This window comes from Artibeus jamaicensis, unplaced genomic scaffold, assembly GCF_021234435.1.
Source record: "Artibeus jamaicensis isolate MK-2021 breed Jamaican fruit bat unplaced genomic scaffold, CSHL_Jam_final contig_1819, whole genome shotgun sequence".
NCBI classification, from domain to species: Eukaryota; Metazoa; Chordata; class Mammalia; order Chiroptera; family Phyllostomidae; genus Artibeus; species Artibeus jamaicensis.
In genome coordinates, this window is record NW_026521360.1 from 98030 (window position 1) to 117785 (window position 19756).

Genomic DNA, 19756 nt, shown 5'->3' on the forward strand with positions numbered 1-19756 from the left:
GATTGGAGCATTTAATCCATTTACATTTAAGGTTACTACTAAAAGGTACTTATTCATTCCCATTTTTTCTTTTGTACCTGTGTTTCTCTCTCTCTCACTCTATACCTTCATTTCTTAGAGCAGCCCCTTTAGCATGTCTTGCAATGCTATTTTCGTTTAATATTCTTTTAACATTTTTTTGTCTGGAAAACACCTTATTTCACCTTCCTTTTAATTAATTAATTAATTTAACTTTTAAAAAGGACTTTATTTCTTTTTAGAGAGAGGCAAAGGGAGGGAGAAAGAGAGGGAGAGAATTATCAATGTGCGGTTGCCCATTGCACACTCACTGCTGTGGACCTGAGCCACAACCTATACATGTGCCCTGACTGGGAATCTAACTGGTGACCCTTTGGTTCTCAGCCCACTCAATCCACTGAGCTACACCAACCAGGGCTCACCTTCTGTTTTAAATGAAAGCCTTGCTGGGTAGAGTAAGTAGTCTTGGTTGCAGGCCTTTGATTTTCATTACTTGGGATATTTCTTGCCATTCCCTTCTGACTTATAGTGTTTCTTTTGGGAAATCAGCTGCTAGCCTTATCAGGGCTCCCTTGTATGTTACTAGCTCTTTCTTCCTTGCTTCTTTTAATATTCTCTCTTTGTTTTTAAAATTTGTCATTATAATTATGATATATTGGAGTAGATCTCTTTGGGTCATCTTAATTGGACCCTCTGTGCTTCTTGAGCTTGCATGGCTTTCCCCTCTCCATGTTAGGAAAGTTCTAACCTGTTTTGCAAACAGGTATTCTATCCCTTGCTCCATTTCTTCTTCTGGTATTCCAGTGATTTGAATGTTGTTATGTTACACATTGTCCTGAAGTTTCCTTCAGATATACTAATACTTTTTTGAGTTTTTTTCAGGTTGTTGCTTTTCTTGGGTATTTCTCTCTACCTGCTCTTCCAGCTCACTAATTCTCTGCTTCATCCAGCCTGCTTGTAATTCCTCCCAGCATTTTCTTTTATTTCAGATATTATATTCTTCCTTTCTTCCTGGTTCTTTTTCTTTTAATTTCCTTTTTCATGCTGTTGTAGTTCCCACTCACTGAGTTCCTTGAGCATCCTTATAACCATTTTTTTTTAAATTCTATGTCTGGTAGATTGCATGCCTCATTTAGCACTTTTACTGGGGATTTTTCCATTCCTTTCAATTGGGGGTTCTTTCTTTGTCTGCCCATTTTAGGTTACTCTTGGTTTGTTTCTGTGTCTCGGGATACTCTGCTTTGCCTTATTCTTGGGGTGAATTTCTGTGGGACTCAATGGTGTGGTCTCTTTGATCTTTTTCTCTGGGTGCTCTAGGGTTGCTCTTTCTTCTGTTTGTATCAGCTTTCTTATCATACTTGGGTTTTACTTGTTGGTGGGTTCTCCCTTCTGGGGTGGGGGGCTTTCTGGTAGTCACAACTCCCATCTGGTCTTGTATGCTATTGTACAGGTGTTCATTAACAAAGCAGTGTTACCAGACAACTGAACCTACGCCAGCAAAAAGAATCCCCTACCACATCAGCAATTGAACAAAGATTAATAAAGGTAAAAGAGATTATGGCTATTAGAGGCTATGACAAAGGGAATATGAGATGACTATAAAAAGGGAAAATGTTATTGAGTGGTAAAAGGGAGGAAAATTGATAAAACAGGTATAGAATTCAAGCAAAGAAAGGGAAGGAATAAAATTGAAAATGTATGTAAAACATGAAAGGGCAATGGAAACAATAGGGTACAAAAAGGGAATAGTATACTAGGAGGTTTGACGTAAAGTTGGAAATGTATTAGATAGACTACTGTGATCAAAATTGCAGAAAAATCACATCAGGGTGTATACCATAGACAATTGACTAAGTGTAATAAAGGTGGAATGGGAATAAGAATATTGTACAAAAGTAAAAAGTGAATATGAGATATCTACCATAAATAAAACTGACTTTGAAAGGATGTGGGAAGCAAACTGATAAGAGTAAGGAGGAAAGCCCAGGTTGGGGGGGGGGGGATGAAATAAAAGTCCTCGCTCAGCTCATCAGGAGCCAGGGGAAGGTGAAATGGAATAAGACAAGGGAAGAGTATTCTATGGGATTTAAAGTGCAAACAAATAGTGAACAAATAGGAGTTGTGTTGGAGAAGTATATCAATAACCATGGTATTTCACCTAACTATCCACTGTTTATAAAAGAAGGAAAAGAAATAAGACTCTTACGAGAGTAGAAAAAGAATGTGAGCTGACTTAAGAAAGAAGAACGCTTATGCTAGTTTAGATGGGGAAGAAATAGTGAGTTAAGGAATAGGAACATGATGTAGTGCAAGAGAAAATAAAGTTAACAACAACAGTAATAAATCAGGAAGATGGTGAAATACATTAAGACCAGGCAAGGGTGCTGTGTGGGATTTTAAATAACAATAATATGTTAAAAAAATATATAAAAAGGATAAAAAGTAGAAGGCCAAGAGTAGTGACTTATTTGGAATATGATTAAAGTGAAAGAAAAGCTAAAATGCATTGTGAAAGGGGAAAAAACAAACAAAAAACTGAACGTGAAAATAAGAGAAATTTAAAAAAAAAAACCATGCGAGTTCTGATAAAGAGCAGGGTGAAATTTGGTACTTGTCTTTTGACTTCCTGGATCCATCTCTGGTTTTCTTTCAGCTCCAGGTCTTACTGTCCTACTCTTGAAAAAAATAAAATAAGATAAAAAATTTTAAAACCTCCCTGTTTTGCAGGTCTTCCCAGTTCCTGCATGCGGTAGGGGGTTGGGGTCTGTTTTCCCTTTCCAAATGTTCAGCAAGGACGTGGGCTTAGCCGGGCTTCAATAATCACAGGTGCCCAGTTTCCAGCCCATGCCCTCAGAGCACTATGCTGCCTGTACTCTCTACTCTGCACAGTTGTGCACAGCTAGTGCCAGTAAACCACTGTGCTTTGCGTTTCTTTGATCAATCATGAGGTGCACTGAGTGGGAGCAAATCACCCTACAATCCTCCTTCCTTATTGGCCCTGGCAGCTTTGCATACAAGGTCCCTGCCCACTGGGCTACAATTCCCCTTTTGAAAAAAGTCTCTCTTGGAGCTGCTGCTGCTCTGAGCCACTGCCCACCTTTCCACACACTCCAGCTCTCTGGCAAGTCCAGCATCTGAGTCACAGCCACTCATGACCACCTCTTGTCCCAACTCCAGGTGCCACCAGGATCACCCCAACTTTCTGGCACTGTCCTGGCTCGCTATAGCTGCCCCAGCTTGGCTGCAACTCCAGGTGTGTGTATGCTTGCTGATTATTTTCCCCCAGGTGACTATACACAATCAAGTCTCCTGACGTGGATCTGGGATTTCCCTGCTCTGGGAGGGGAGGTAACCACCAGGCTGCTATCATTGACCCTGCTCTCCTCTGATGTAGTCCCCACCGCAGCCCTAGTTTCTGGTGCCATGCCTAGGACTTTCTCTGTCTGCCTATAAAACCTCCTTACTGCCCGTTTTGAAGCATCTTCTCCAAACTTTGTATCATCTAAGATTCTCTTAGCTGTTTACTTTGTTTTTTCAGAAGATTGGCTAAGTGTCCCAGTTGAGTGCATGAGCAAGTGGACTCAACTCCCACCTACTTCACCACCGTCTTCTCTCCCTGAATTCTTGTTCTTTCTGTTCTATTTGATTGTTTATTTCTTCCTTATGTACCAAATCATTGATTCGAATCCTGGCTTCCTTTTCTTCACTGTTGCTTCCCTATAGATTTTTCATTATTTCATTTAACCTTCATTTTTTCCTTTATGTAGTTGCCATAGTCAATGAGTTCTTTGAGCATTCTGATCATGAGTGTTTTGAACTCTGCATGGGATAGGTTGGGTGTCTCCCCGTCACTTAGTTCTTTTTCTGGAATTTTGTTATTTTCTTTCATTTGGGCCATATTTCTTTGTCTCCTCAATTTGGCAACCTCCCTGTGTTTATTTCTGTGTATTCTGGATGAATTGGCTTCTTTAAATCCTTGGTTGTTAGACTTTCGTACAGTTTGATTTTCTGATAGTTCTGGGTGTTATTTGTTTTGCGATTTAGTTGTAATTCTTTTTGTGGTTGTGGAAGGTGAAGTATGTCTACCTATACCTCCATCTTGACTGTAAGTCAAGATAAACATCTTTTCTCAGAATGTTTTTCAGCAGTACCATTCAGTATGAGCAAAATGGAGACTTCTTTTTACTTTCCACTATAAATTGAAATGTAATAAAATTGTCTTTCTTTTTTTAGAAAAATTGCTACGTACATAAATCTTTATAGAAGAATCTCATTAGATATTTAAGGAGTGGCTTTTAGTATATGAATTATTCTAAACAACTGAAAATGAGGAAAGCTTATCAAATTTTATAGATATAACTTTGATTTTAATATTGTACAAGACCTATATACAAAGGGAAAAATTATAAACTAAACTAGTTTTACTTATAAATATGTATGCAAACATTTTTAAAAATTTTTTCAATTACAGTTTACATATGTTATTTTTTTTGTATTAGTTTTAGGTGTACAGCATAGTGAGTGGTTAGACAATCATATACTTTACAAAGTGATACCCCTGATATTTGCAGTGCCCAACTGGCACCATACATAGTTATTACAGTATTATTGACTCTGTTTCTTATTTTTCACTTTACATTCTTATTACTGTTTTGTAACTGCCAGCCTATAGTTCTCAATCACTTTACTTTTTTCACCCAGTCCCCCAACCCCCTTCTCTTGTATCAAACATTTGAAATAAAAAACAGCAGACCAGAAAAGAAAAGAAAAAAAGGTAAGCAGTTTTGGGGGAATCGATCTAATTTAAGAAGATACTGGTATCATTCAACTCCATTACAGGAGGTACATTTTTTTTGTTCATCGAATATTAAATAGCAGTTGACACCTGGCTGAAGATTAGGCCCAGATTTAAAAACTAAGGCTCATCTTTCTCCAAAGATTTCAATACTGCATAGGTAGTGCTGGTGCCTGGTCTGCATTTGAATTACCCCTTGCATATGGTATGCACTTAGTATTAGTGATTGAGTTGAGCCAAATGGATATTAAATTCCTTGAGACCACCATGGCAAAATACCAAGTTTCCAATTATTTACAGTCATTTTTAGTTTTTTTAATATGTTTAGTTTTATTGATTATGCTATTATTTGTCCTATTTCCCCCATTTATTCCCCTCTGCCCTGCGCACCCCCTCCCCCCTGCATTCCCCCCCCCTTTAGTTCATGTCCATGTGTCATATATATAAGTTCTTTGGCTTCTACATTTCCTGTACTATTCTTAACCTCCCCCCATCTATCTTCTACCTACCATTTATGCAACTTATTTTCTGTACCTTTTCCCCCACCCACCTACTCTCCTGCTCATAACCCTTCGTGTGATCTCCATTTCTGTGTTTCTGTTCCTGTTCTGGTTGTTTGCTTAGTTTTTGTTTTATGTTTGGTTGTTAATTGTGAATATGTTGTCATTTTACTGTTCATAGTTTTGATCATCTTCTTTTTTTTAGATAAATCCTATTAACATTTTATATAATAAGGACTTGGTGATGATGAACTCCTTTAACTTGACCTTATCTGGGTCAAGTTATCTGCCCTTTCATTCTAAATTATAGCATTGCTGGATAGAGTCATCTTGGATGTAGGTCCTTGCCTTTCATTACTTGGAATACTTCTTTCCAGCCCCTTCTTGCCTTTAAGGTTTCTTTTGAGAAATCAGCTGACAGTCTTATGGGTACTCCTTTGTAAGTAACTCTCTTTTTCTCTTGCTGCTTCTAGGATTCTCTCCTTCATTTTTATCTTGGGTAATGTAATAATGATGTACCTTGGTGTGTTCCTCCTTGGGCCCACTTCTTTGGGACTCTATGAGCTTCCTGGACTTACTGGAAGTCTATTTCCTTTCCCAGATTTGGGAAGTTTTCCTTCATTATTTGTTCAAATAAGTTTTCAATTCCTTGCTCTTCCTCTTCTCTTCCTGGCACCTCTATGATTCGGATGTTGGAACATTTAAAAGTATCCTGGAAGTTCCTAAGCCTCTCCTCATTTTTTTGAATTCTTGTTCTTCATTCTGTTCTGGTTGAATGTTTCTTCCTTCTGGTCCACACCATTGATTTGAGTCTTCATTTCCTTCCCCTCACTGTTGGTTCCCTGTACATTTTCCTTTATTTCACTTAGCATAGCCTTCATTTTTTCATCTAATTTGTGGCCATATTCAGCCAATTCTGTGAGCATCTTGATTACAAGTGTTTTGAACTGTGTATCTGCTAGATTGGTTATCTCTTCATTGCTCACTTGTGTTTTTTGTGGAACTTTGATCTGTTCTTTCATTTGGGCCTTTTTTTTTTTTTTTTTTTTTTTTTTTTTGCTTGGCACGCCTGTTACGTAGTAAGGAGGGAAGCCTTAGGTGTTGACCAGTGCCGGGCAACCCATGTCACTGCATTGTGATGTGGTATGTGTGGGAGAGGGCTGAGAGGTAGCAGTGCTGCTTGCTCTGCTCTCTGGTGGTTTTCAGTCACTTCCCCCACCACCCACAAGCAAATTGGGTCCTTCTGGTTCTGATTCCCGGGTGGGTGGGTGGGTTTGTGTACTCTGGGACCCTGTGGGTCTCTGCAGCAAACTTTCCTATGAGGCTGGGAGTTTCTCCTGCTGCTGTATCAACCCCCACATATTTTTTTCAATCAGAGGTTTGAGGCTTTATTTTCCTGTTCTGGAACCCTGCGTTGAGAGGTCTGTGTGGCTCCCCAGTTGTTCCTCCAGGTTAATCTGCATGCAAATGTGGGACCGCATGGTCCACCAATTGCCGCCTCACTGGGTCTGCCAGCCACTAGCCACCACCTCACCTTGAGTCCTCTCTGCCCAGCTGCCTGTCTCTGCCCCTCCTACTGGTCTAGATGAATGTTTCTTCTTTAACTCCTTGATTGTTGGACTTCCATGCAGTTTGATAGTCTATCAATTGTGGTCGTTTTTTGTTTTTAAATTTTTTGTTGCCCTTCTTTTGGTTGTGGGAGGAGGTATAGTGTGTCTACCTATGCTTCCATCTTGGCCAGAAGTCCTCCTTTTTAGTTTTTAAGGCTTTAAAGTATGTGACACTTTGTATTGACTCCATAATACAATTCTAAATTGTTTTAATAATGAAAAGGGTCATATCACAATTAAGTATTTTCTTAAGGAATGACGGAGGGTAGATAATAGGATAGTTATGTACTTAAAATATTTTAAGTCTAACATCAACAATTGGCAGCATATTTGAAACAGAACTGGTTTCAGCACTGGTGTTAAAGTACCTTCCATTATTGCTACTTTGACTTCCATTACATTTACACTTCATTGTGTTGCAATGGTTGGTTTTATTTGTGGCTTCTCTGCAGGTTCATTACCTCAGCTATGAATCACAAAGCTTAGGGGGAAATTTCAAGGATAGATGGGCTTTTTTCCACCTTTTACCTTTTATGGAAACAATTTACTCATTCTTTAAACACTGTTTTAAGTAAACTGTGCCAGGGTTATTTTGTTTTGTTTTGTATTCAGTGGGTTATCTAGGCAGCTGTTTTCTGCTCAAATACTTCCCTCCATAGAACCCTTAGGGTAAGGCTGGCCTCTGAGCAAAAGTGTTTATGGGTTCCTAATATTAACAGCCTGCCTTCTTGGGCTGTATCAGATTTTTAACTAGTTCCACTGAAGTAACTTCAGTCTGACTTTCCAGAGTGCTCCTTTTTCCTCCCTGTATCTTCCCTCTGGTTTTTGGCATTTCAGATATCTAAGCAAACACTGTCTATGCTGCAGAGGACCCTTGAATCCTGTTTCAGTTTTTTATTGAGAAAACAGAATTTTCCCATAACAAAGGAAAGCAGCAGGAGCTCAGGGGCAGGTGACATGGAGAGTATCATGTCTGGCATAGAGCTGTATTTGTGTTTTGGGGACCACAAGCACATCACTGTCATGTTGGATTTTCCAGATTTGGTTCTTTTGTGTGTGGGGCCCGAGGTGAAGTAACACTGGCTGGAATTTAGGGAGGCACAAAATCAAACCATTTACACCATACTTTTCAAAATGTGAGCTTGACCATAGCATTAACTAGCCTCCAAGCTATAATTTGAAAATGATAATACCTACAAATGGACAGTAATTTGGTTCAGGAAGTATAAATTATGCAGTGTGCTGTGGAACAATACTCATTTCTATCACATGTGGTATCCCTGCTTGTGATTTGTTTTGTTAGATTTGGTAAAAATAAATGTGGCAGCTTTAAAACTGGCAGTTAAAAAACAAATATCTGTTACATACGTGTTTAAAGAATGTTGTACTGCTTCCTCCCCTTTCAGGAATATAAGTATTTATTATTTCTAGAAATATAAGTATTTTTGTACTCTAACTGTAGATTAACATTGATGAGGCAGAATGTGCTCATATTTTCAGAAGAGGTTTGGAAGTTTTCGAATGTAATGCTACTTGAGTGTTTATACCATTATTGTATTTCACAATATGTTAGTTTGCCATAACAAAATACCACAGGCTTAAACAACGGAAATTTATTTTCTCACATTCTGGAGGCCAGAAATCCAACATCAGTGTGTTGACTAGGTTGATTTCTCCTAAGGCCTCTCTCCTTGGCTTGCAGATGGGCACCTTTTTTTGCTGTGTCCTCACATCCTCACATGGCCTGTTCCCTGTGTTCTTGCATCCCTGATGTCTCTTTGTGTATCCAAATTTCCGTTCTTGTAAGGACATCAGACAGATTGGGGTAAGGTCTAGCCTAAGAAACTCATTTTAACTTAATGATTTTTTTCTTTTTAACTAATGTATTTATTTTAGACGGAGGAGAAGGGAAGAAGACCGAGAGAGAGAGAAACGTTAATGTTAGTTGCCTCTCACACTACCCCCTACTGGGGATTTGACCTGGTCTGCAACCCAGGAATGTGCCCTGACTGGCAATCGAACCAGCGACCCACTGGTTTGCAGGCCAGTGCTCAATCCACTGAGCCACACCAGCCAGGGCAAATTTAATGACTTCTTTAAAGACTCTATCTCCAAATACAGTTACATTCTGAACTGCTGGAGTCTAGAGCTTCAACATAAGAATTTGGGGCAGGTGACTCAATTCAGCCCTTAACACACAAAAAGAAACTTTATTTTACTTTAAGAATAGAATAGATGGTATAAGTGAGTGGCTCTAGAAATCACCTTGAGTAGTCAGCTTCATCTTTACACAGCCCCCTAATAAATGAGTTGTGATACAGTAAGTCAGAGCATAGTCTTTGAGTCCTGTATTTAAATCCAGCACCAGAACCTTGAGTAAGATGCTTAACAACACATAAGCAGTCCCTCAACTCAGAAGGGAGGGTGATAGCAGCTACCTGTTAGGGATGCTGTGAAGAGAAGAGACTACACATGTTCAGTGTGGATCCCTGCACCTGGCTCATGCCCTCTCTCAGTACCTGCCTGCCGCTGGTGTTTCTGCTATTGTTATTAACAATTTAATACACCTCATTCAATTAATTTCTATAGTATCATCTCTTCTGAGATTGCTATTGACCCTTATTACATTATAGCCTCCAAAAGAATCTTATGATGATCAATAAATACTTTGGATAATAGTCCTCATGATTCTGTGCAGTTCTGCTTCCCTGGCCTTGATTTAGGCCCCAGCTCCTTTCCTTGTAATTTATTTGGAGCCCATATACTCTTGGGAACATACCATAAGTTGGCTACCCTAGTACCTTGACATTAAGATATTCTGAGAATTTCCAGTAGGTGTCCAACTGTGAGTCCTGTTTCTTGTAGTCCACTTTACCATTAAGTCATTAAAAATTCTCTTTAAAAAATTGAGGTAAAATTCTCATAGCATAAAATTAACCATTTTAGTTCTTCAGAAATATACAGGGTGGGGCAAAAGTAGATTTACAGTTCTTTATATGGAAAATAATACAATAATTAGCAAATAATTATAAAACAATAAACTGCATATTTATAACCAGAAATCTACTTTTCCCATATTATATATATATATATATAAAGTTGGCCACCCCAGTGCCCTCACATTAAGATATCCTGATAATTCCAGTAGGTTTCTATCTATGAGTCAAAAATTGGAAACAGAGTCTCATAGCAGCATTAGTCACAGTAGCCAAAAGATTAAAACAACCTAAGTGTCCAATAGATGAGTGGATAAAGAAAATGTGGTATGAATATACCAGTGGAATATTATCCAGTTTTTAAAAAGGAAAGAAATTCTGACGAGTACATGGATGGTCTTTGAGGACATTATGCTAAGTGAAATAAGTCAGACATAAGAATACAAATACTATGCGATATCACTTATTGAGGTACCTAGAATTGTCAAATTCATAGAAAGTAGAATGATGGTCATCCTAATGGGGGATGGGTATGTGAGAGGAGGAGGAATCAAGGGTTTGTTTAGCCATAAAACCAGCCCAGCTTCCTAAGTTCCCATTTTTGTCTGGTTAGTTCTTTGATTAAATATCTTTCTCTTACACTTTAGTGGTATCGGCTGCTTATTACCTCCCTTTATTCAACTCTTTTCTTAGAGTGATTAAAGCACAAGCAAGCCCCTGACTGAGTATCTGTAGGATTTTAGCTAAAGTTTTGGTGGGTGGGTGGGTGGTTTTTTCTTTTAAATACCATTATCTTTTGTTTTCAGTTAGATGATAATGATAGGTGTCCCAGCTCTAAAGAAAGAAGTCCATCAGCTAATGACCAAGTTTTTAAATCTCTTTTTCAGGTTCATTACAATGTTGGCAAAAACCTGGCTGATAAAGGCAATCAAACAGCTGCCATCAGATATTACCGGGAAGCTGTGAGGTACTGAGGGCATCTTGTCTCACTTATATACATGGCTTATTTTAACCTTCTAGGGTTAAAAATGAATCCCTTTAAAGATCCCAACTATAAAATATCTTTGCCAATTCCTAAGAATTTAGTGAAAAATACTGGGCATCAACAGGTGGCTTGGTATTTCTCCCCACTTTTAGATTAAATCCCAAGTATGTTCATGCCATGAATAATCTTGGAAATATTTTAAAAGAAAGGAACGAGCTACAGGAAGCAGAGGAGCTGCTGTCTTTGGCTGTACAAATACAGTAAGTATTATTCTTCTAATTATCTTGGGGGCAAAGAAATGAGCTCCTGCCTTTGGGGGTCTAAGCCTTTCTCTTTCTTGTTTACCTTTTAAAAATGCTCATCCAGGCCAGACTTTGCTGCTGCATGGATGAATTTAGGCATAGTGCAGAATAGCCTGAAACGGTTTGAAGCTGCTGAGAGAAGTTACCGAACAGCAATCAAACACAGACGGAAATACCCAGATTGTTACTACAACCTTGGGCGTTTAGTAAGTATAAGGTGGCCTGTGGCTATAGAATAAAAGCTTGTTTTTTTTTTAAATTTATTTATAATAAAATGTAGGTAGTAACACCATTACTAGCGTTTGCCATCTTATAAAGTTCTTTCACCTAGGTTTATCTCATTTGAAGGTAGCTATTTGATTTCCTTATATTTAACTTTTTTTTTAAGTTCTAGTTAGAGAGCCACCTAACACAAATTAGCCAAGCTTAAGAGAGCACAAAGGCAATAGGTCAAACCAAGTAATAAATTAGACTTTTTAAAGTCCATTGCGCCCTAAAAACAGCACTCAAACAGGTAACTTCCTGATGAACATTAGTTTCTCTGTTTTTAAAGCACAAATAATACTGAGAATTTTTTTAAAACCCTATAATGTGATTTTTAAAAAATATTCATTCGGTGTATTAGGGTGACATTGGTTAATAAAATTATATAGGGGGATGCTGGGAAGATGGCAATGGAGTAAGACGGAGCGGATTCTAGCTCCTGTACTCGTGGGTGAAAATCCTAGTAGATCTATAGAGTAACAGCACAATAAACCATCGGTTACCCAGCATTTATGAAATTGAAAGACCAGAGATTGTGTCCGACACTGAAACACCAGACAGCAGCAGAATCAGCTACAGGAGCTGGGACACACACGGCCCCTGTGCCACCGCCATAGCAGTGGCCCTGGGAGCCGGGGAGTCAGGTACAGAGGCTGGACACTCCAAGCCCCTGTGATGGACCTGGACTCCAGAGGAGTCAGCTACAGGAGCCGGGACATTCTCGGCTCCTGTGCCGCTGCCATAGCACGGGACTGGGTGCCAGGGAGTCAGCTACGGGAGCTGGGTCACCACAACCCCTGTGCCACTGCGGTAGCAACGGGCCTAGGTGCTGGAGGAGTTGGCTACAGGAGCCAGGATACTCAGCAGTGGTAGGTGACCAGCACAGGAACCAGCGCGAGGACCAGCGTGAGAGTAGGTAGAGATGGACAACATCAAGATACCTGAAGGAGTCTGCACCACTGAACTTTACAGGTAACATACCACAGAAGTTCACAACATAAACCCAGGGAGTCAGAACAGATCCATTTTAGAAGCTGAGACTAACAAGAAGAGTCTCAAACAATGGGAAGACAAAGAAACCATCCCCAAATGAAAGAAAAAGCAGAAACTTCAGAAAGAATGTTAGATGAAATAGAGGCTAATCAACTATCAGATAGTGAATTCAAAGCACTGGTTATTACGAAGTTCAAAGAGCTCACAACAAGCTATCAGAAACTACAGGGGAACTACAATGATCTCTCTGCAAACTACATCAACATGAAAAAGGAAATAGAAACTATCAGCAAGGGACAAGAGGAAATGAAGAATACAATTTCCAAATTGAAGAACACAGTAGATAGTTTCAAAAGTAGGATAGATGAGGTGGAGGATCGGATTAGCGAGTTGGAGGACAAAGAAGAAAGCATCTCACAGAAAGAGCAAGAAAATGAAAAGAAGCTCAGAAAGAATGAAGAGGGATTAAGAGAAATGCAAGACAATATGAAAAGTAATAATATCCGAATAATAGGAATACCAGAAGGAGAAGAAGAAGAACAAGGGATAGAAAACGTATTTGAAAGAGAAATGAGAGAAAATTTCCCTAATTTGATGAGAGAAAAAGTCACAGAAATCCAGGAATCACACGGAATCCCAATCAAGAGGAACCCAAGGAGGCCCACTTCAAGACACATCATCATCAAAATGGCAAAATTCCAAGACAAAGAGAGAATCTTAAAGGCAGCAAGGGAGAAAAAAGAAGTAACATACAAGGGAGCCCCAATAAGATTAGCTACTGACTTCTCAATAGAAACACTCCAAGCAAGAAGAGAATGGGAGGAAATATTCCAAGTAATGAGAACCAGAGGCCTACAACCAAGGCTACTTTACCCAGCAAGGCTCTCAATCAAGATAGAAGGCCAAATAAAGAGCTTCTAAGACAAAAGAAGTCTAAAACAATATGCTGCCACCAAGCCAGCATTACAAGAAATACTGAAAGGACTGCTTTAAGGAAAGGAAGGAAAAGAGACAGACAGAGAGGAACACAGGTACAAAAATGGCAATGAATAAGTACCGATCAATAATAACCTTAAATGTAAATGGATTAAATGCTCCAATCAAAAGACACAGAATAGCTCAATGGATAAGAAAGCATGACCCACACATATGCTGCCTACAAGAGACTCACCTCAGGACAAAAGACCATCACAGACTAAAAGTGAAAGGCTGGGAACAAATTTTCCAAGCAAATGGACAAGAAAAAAAAGCTGGGGTAGCAATTTTCATATCGGACAAAATAGACTTCAAAAAAAGGGCCATAAAGAGAGACCAGAAGGTCATTTCATTATACTCAAGGGAAGAATCCACCAAGAAGACATTAACATCGTAAATATATATGCACCAAACATAGGGGCACCCAAATATATTAAGAAAATCTTAGAGGACTTCAAGAAAGATATTGACAGCAACACAATTATAGAAGGGGATTTTAACACCCCACTATCAAAAATGGACAGATCTTCCAAACAAAATATCAACAAAGATATTGCAGCATTAAACAACACCCTAGATGAAATGGACTTAACTGATATATATAGAGCCCTTCATCCCAAAGAAGCTAAATACACATTCTTTTCAAATGCACATGGAACATTTTCAAAGATAGACCACATGATAGGACACAAAATGAGCCTCAACAAATTCAAGAAAATTGAAATCATACTAAGCATTTTCTCTGACCACAAGGGACTGAAATTGGAAACCAACCCCAAAGGAAAAAACCCAAAGCACTCAAAATTATGGAGACTGAATGGTATGCTATTAAACAACAAATGGGTCAAGAATGAAATTAGGGAAGATATCAAAAAGTTTCTGGAAACAAATGAAAATGATCTCACAACAACCAAAAACTTATGGGACACTTCCAAGGCAGTCCTGAGAGGGAAGTTTATAGCAATACAGGCCTACCTAAAGAAGATAGAAACATTTGAAACAAACAACCTAACCCTACGCCTGCAAGAACTCGAGGAACAACAACAAAGACATCCCAGAGCAAGCAGAAGGAAGGAAATAACCAAGATTAGAACAGAATTAAATGACATAGAAACTAAATGCACAATTCTAAGGATCAATGAATCCAGGAGTTTGTTCTTTGAGAAGATAAATCTTTAAGTAGGCTCATCAAGAAAAGAAGAGAGAGGACACAAATAAACACAATCAGAAATGAAAGAGGAGAGATTACAACTGATACCACAGAAATAGAAGGGATTGTAAGTAATTGCTATGAAGAACTGTATGCCAAGAAATTTGAAAACCTAGGGGAAATGGACACATTTCTAGAAAAATACAATCTCCAAAACTCAATGAAAAAGAGGCAGAAAATCTAAACACACCAATAACAGCAAAAGAAATTGAAGCAGTAATAAAAAAATCTCCCATCACACAAAAGCCCTGGACCAGATGGGTTCACAGGAGAATTCTACAAAGCATTTAAGGAAGAGCTAACCCCTATTCTTCACAGACTATTCCAAAAAATCCAGAAGGATGGAAAACTCCCAAATTATTTTTATGAAGCCAGCATCATCTTAATTCCAAAATCAGATAGAGACACAACAAAGAAAGAAAACTTCAGGCCAATATCACTGATGAACATAGATGCTAAAATCCTCAACAAAATATTGGCAAATCGCATCCAACAATATATCAAAAAGATCATACACCGTGACCAAGTGGGATTCATCCCAGGGATGCAAGGATAGTTCAATATTTGCAAATCAGTAAATGTAATACATCACATAAACAAAAGCAAAGACAAAAATTACATGATCATATCAATAGACTCGGAAAAAGCTTTTGATAAGGTACGACACCCATTTATGATAAAAACATTCAGCAAAGTGGGAATAGAGGGAGCATTCCTCAAGATAATAAAGGCCATATATGAGAGACCTACAGCCAACATCATACTTAATGGACAAAAACTAAAAGCTTTTCCACTAAGATAAGGAACAAGACAAGGATGTTCACTTTCACCACTTCTATTCAATATAGTATTGGAAGTTTTAGCCACAGCGATCAGGCAAGAAAAGGAAATAAAAGGCATCCAAATAGGAAAGGAGGAAACAAAACTGTCACTGTTTGCAGATGACATGATTGTGTACATGGAAAATCCTATAGACTCTATCCCAAAACTGCTCGAACTAATTAATGAATTTGGCAAAACAGCGGGTTACAAAGTCAACATCCGGAAATCAAAGGCATTTTTATATACTAACAATGAATCAGCAGAAGCAGAAATCAAGGAAAAAATCCCATTCGATATAGCAAAAAGAAAAATAAAATATCTGGGAATAAACCTAACCAAGGGGGTAAAAGACCTGTGTGCAGAAATCTACAGAGCCCTGAAGAAAGAAATCAGGGAAGACACAAATGGAAACATATACCGTGTTCATGGATTGGAAGCATTAATATCATCAAAATGTCCATACTACCCAAAGCAATTTACAGATTCAATGCAATACCTATTAAAGTACCAATGGCATATTTCACAGACATAGAACAAACACTTCAAAAATTTATATGGAACCATAAACGACCCGGAATAGCAGCTGCACTTTTGAGAAAGAAGAACAAAGTAGGAGGGATTACAATACCTGATATCAAACTGTATTACAAGGCTACTGTAATCAAAACAGCTTGGTACTGGCATAAAAACAAGCACATAGACCAATGGAACAGAACGGAGAACCCAGAAATCAACCCAACTCTCTACAGTCAATTAATATTCAGCAAAGAGGGCAATAACATAAAATGGAGAAAAGATAGCCTCTTCAGCAAATGGTGTTGGGAGAACTGGACAGCTACGTGCAAAACAATGAAACTTGAGCACAGACTTACACCATACACCAAAAAATTCAAGGTGGATAAAAGACTTAAATATAAGCTTTGAAACCATTAAAGTCCTAGAGGAGAACATTGGCAAGAAAATCTCAGATATTTCACGCAGCAACATTTTTACTAATATGTCCCCCAGAGCAAGGAATATAAAGGAAAGAATAAACAAATGGGATCTCATCAAAATAAAAAGCGTCTGCGTGGCTAAAGAAAACAGTATTAAATTAAAAAGACAACCAGCTATATGGGAAAACATATTTGCCAATGATACCTCAGACAAAGGTTTAATCTCCAAAATATACAAAGAACTTACATGACTCCACTCTAAAAGACAACCAACCCAATTAAAAAATGGGAAAAGGACTTGAACAGACAACTTCTCCAAGGAGGACATCCAGAACATCCAAAGACACATCCTGAGATGCTCAATATAGTTAGCTATCAGAGAGATGCAGATTAAAACCACAATGAGATACCACTTTACACCGGTCAGGATAGCTATCATAAACAAAGCAACAAACAACAAATGTTGGAGAGGGTGTGGGGAAAAGGGGTCCTTAGTTCACTGTTGGTGGGATTGCAGACTGGTGCAACCATTATGGAAAACAGTATGGAATTTTCTCAGAAAAATGAAAATCGACCTGCCTTTTGACCCAGCAATTTCACTGCTAGCATTATATCCTAAGAATCCTAAAACATCAATTTCAAAGAATCTATGCACTACAATGTTCATAGCAGCACAATTTACAATAGCCAATATTTGGAAGCAACCTAGGTGCCCATCAGTAAATGAATGGATCAAAAAATTGTGGTACATATACACAATGGAATTCTATGCAGCAGGGAGAAAGAAGGAACTACTACCCTTTGCAACAACATGGATGGAACTGGAAAGCATTATGCTGAGTGAAATAGGCCAGGTGTTGAAAGACAAATATCATATGATCTCACCTTTAACAGGAAGCTAAACAACAAAACAGACAAGCAAGCAGAATAAAAACAAAGATACCAAAATAGAGAACAGGGGGACAGTGACCAGAGGGGAGAGGGAAGGGAATTTAAGGGGAAAAAATGGGAGAGATTCGGAGGATCAAATAGAAAGGACACAGGGACGAGAACTCTGGGGGGTAGAAATGGGAGGGAGGTGGGGAGCATGGGGGGGAGTGCTGGGATGGGAGAAATAGACAAAAAACTGTACTTAAAAATAACTAAATAAAATTAAAATTAAAAAATTAAAAATTTTTTGAAAATTCAAAAAATTATATAGGTTTCAGGTATTAAAGTTTTGTCAATTATTTGAGATTTTTTTTGTTTCTTGTGGTAACTCTGTAATGCTATGAATTTCTCTCTTAGGACTACTTTTCCATTAGATTTTGGGTTTTTGTATTCTCATTTTTGTTTGTTTTGAGGTGCCTTTTGATTTCTTCCTTGATCTCATTGTTAACCTACTCACTGTTTAGTAACATCTTATCTATACCCCACAACTTTATGTTTTTCAGTTTTTTTCTTGTGATTGATTTCTAGTTTCATAGCATTGTGGTCAGCAAATATGCATGATATGTTTTCAGTCTTCTTAAATTTTTTGAGACCTGTTTTGTGGCCTAACATGTGGTTTATCCTAGAATGAGTTCCATGTGCACTTGAAAAGAAAGTATATTCTGGTATTCTGCTGCTTTGGGATGAAATGCTCAGATACCAATTAAATCCATCTGATCTAGTGTGTCATTTAAGACCACTGTCTTCTTGTGGATTTCCTCAGGAAGATCTATTCGTTGATGTGAGTGGGGTGTTAAAAACTCCTACTGTGACTGCATTACTGTTGATATCTCCCTTTATGTTCATCAGGATTTGCTTTCCATATTTAGGTGTTCCTATGTTGGATGCATAAATGTTTACAAGGCTTATCTCCTCTAGTTGGATTGTTCCATTTATCATTATATAGTGTCCTTCTTTGTCTGTTAAGTATAATCTTTGTTTTTAAAGTCTATTTTGTCAGATATTAGTGTTGCTACCCTAGGATTTTTTTATTTTCATTTGCATGAAGTCTTTTATGATTCCTTTACTTCTAGTTTGTATCTTTCTTTCTGAGGTGAATCTCTTATAGACAACATATGTATGGGTCTTGTTTTCTTATCCATTTAGCTACCATATGTCTTTTGATTGGAGCTTATAAGCCATTTACATTTAAAGTGATTATTGAGTCTTGGCTGCTGTGGCTCAGTGGATTAAGCATCAGCCTGCGAACCAAAAGGTCACCAGCTCAATTCCCAGTTAGGGTACATGCCTGGGTTTCAGGCCAGGTTTCCAGTTGGGAGTGTGCAGGAGGCAACCAATCAGTGGTTCTCTCACTCATTGGTTTTTCCTCCCTCTCTCTCTCTCTCTCTCCCTTCTTTTCTTTCTGAAAATAAAGTGATTATTGACATGTATGCATTTATTGACATTTTATTCTTTTAATTATGTTCCTCTGTATTTTCTTCTTCTCCCCTTCCTCCTCTTCTCCCCCACCTGCTCTCACTTCTCCTCCTTCTTCTTTTTTAAATAGGACCCTTTAACATCTCTGTAATACTGGTTTGGTGGTAATGAAGTTTTTAAGCTTTTTCCTATGTGAGAAACTCTGTATTTCTCCTTTAATTTTAAATGGTAACCTTTCTGGGTAAAGTAGTCTTATTTGTAGGTCCTTGATTTTCATCACTTTGAATATTTCTTGCTAGTAGTTTCTGACTTGAAATGTTTCGTTTGAGAAGTTTGCTGACAGTATTATGGGAACTCCCTTATAGGTAATTAACTGTCTTTCTCTTGCTACATTTAAGATTCTCTCCTTGTCCTTAAACTTTTTCATTTTATTTATGATGTGTCTTATTTCGGGCCTCTTTGGGTTTATCTTTTTGGGACTCTCTGTGCTTCCTGGACTTTTGTACCTTTTTCCTTCATAAGGTTAGGATAGTTTTTAGTCATTATGTCTTCAAATAGGTCCTCAGTCTCTTGCTCTCTTCTTTTTCTGGTACCTTTGCAATGCAGATATTGTTATGTTTCGTGTTGTCCTAAAGGTCTCTTAAACTAGCCTCATTTTTCTTTAACTCTTTTTTTTCTTTTTACTGCACCGATTGGGTGTTTTCTGCTACCTTGTTTTCCAAATCATTGCTTCATCCAACCTATCCCTTCTAGTGTGTTCATTTTAGATGTTCTGTTCTTTATTTTTTACTGATTCTTTTTATGGTTTCGATGTCCTTTTATGCTTGTTATTTCTTTGTTGTGGTCTTTAGTTCCTTGAGCATTCTTATAACCATTTTTTTAATTCTATATCTGGTAAATTGCTTTCCTCTCTTTCATTAATTCCTTTTTTAGAGATTTCTTTTTTTCTTTCACTTGGGGCATATTTCTTTGTCTCTCCATTTTGGCTGTCTCTTTCTGTTTCTATGTATTAGGTAAGTGTGCTATGATTCCCAGTCTTGGTTTGGTGGCCTTATATGGTAGGTG

The 19756-nt window shown here is 38.1% G+C and overlaps 1 protein-coding gene across 5 annotated transcripts in view; it reads left to right on the forward strand.

Moving 5' to 3' along the window:
• Positions 1 to 19756, forward strand: part of TMTC4 (transmembrane O-mannosyltransferase targeting cadherins 4) — a 90431-nt gene that overhangs the window by 50634 nt on the left and 20041 nt on the right. For all 5 annotated transcript variants that reach the window (XM_037143360.2, XM_037143359.2, XM_037143361.2 and 2 more), the window contains 3 exons: positions 10747 to 10826; positions 10997 to 11104; positions 11211 to 11352. In XM_037143360.2, the coding sequence (XP_036999255.2) occupies positions 10747 to 10826; positions 10997 to 11104; positions 11211 to 11352 (330 nt within the window). The remainder of the gene's footprint in view (positions 1 to 10746; positions 10827 to 10996; positions 11105 to 11210; positions 11353 to 19756) is intronic.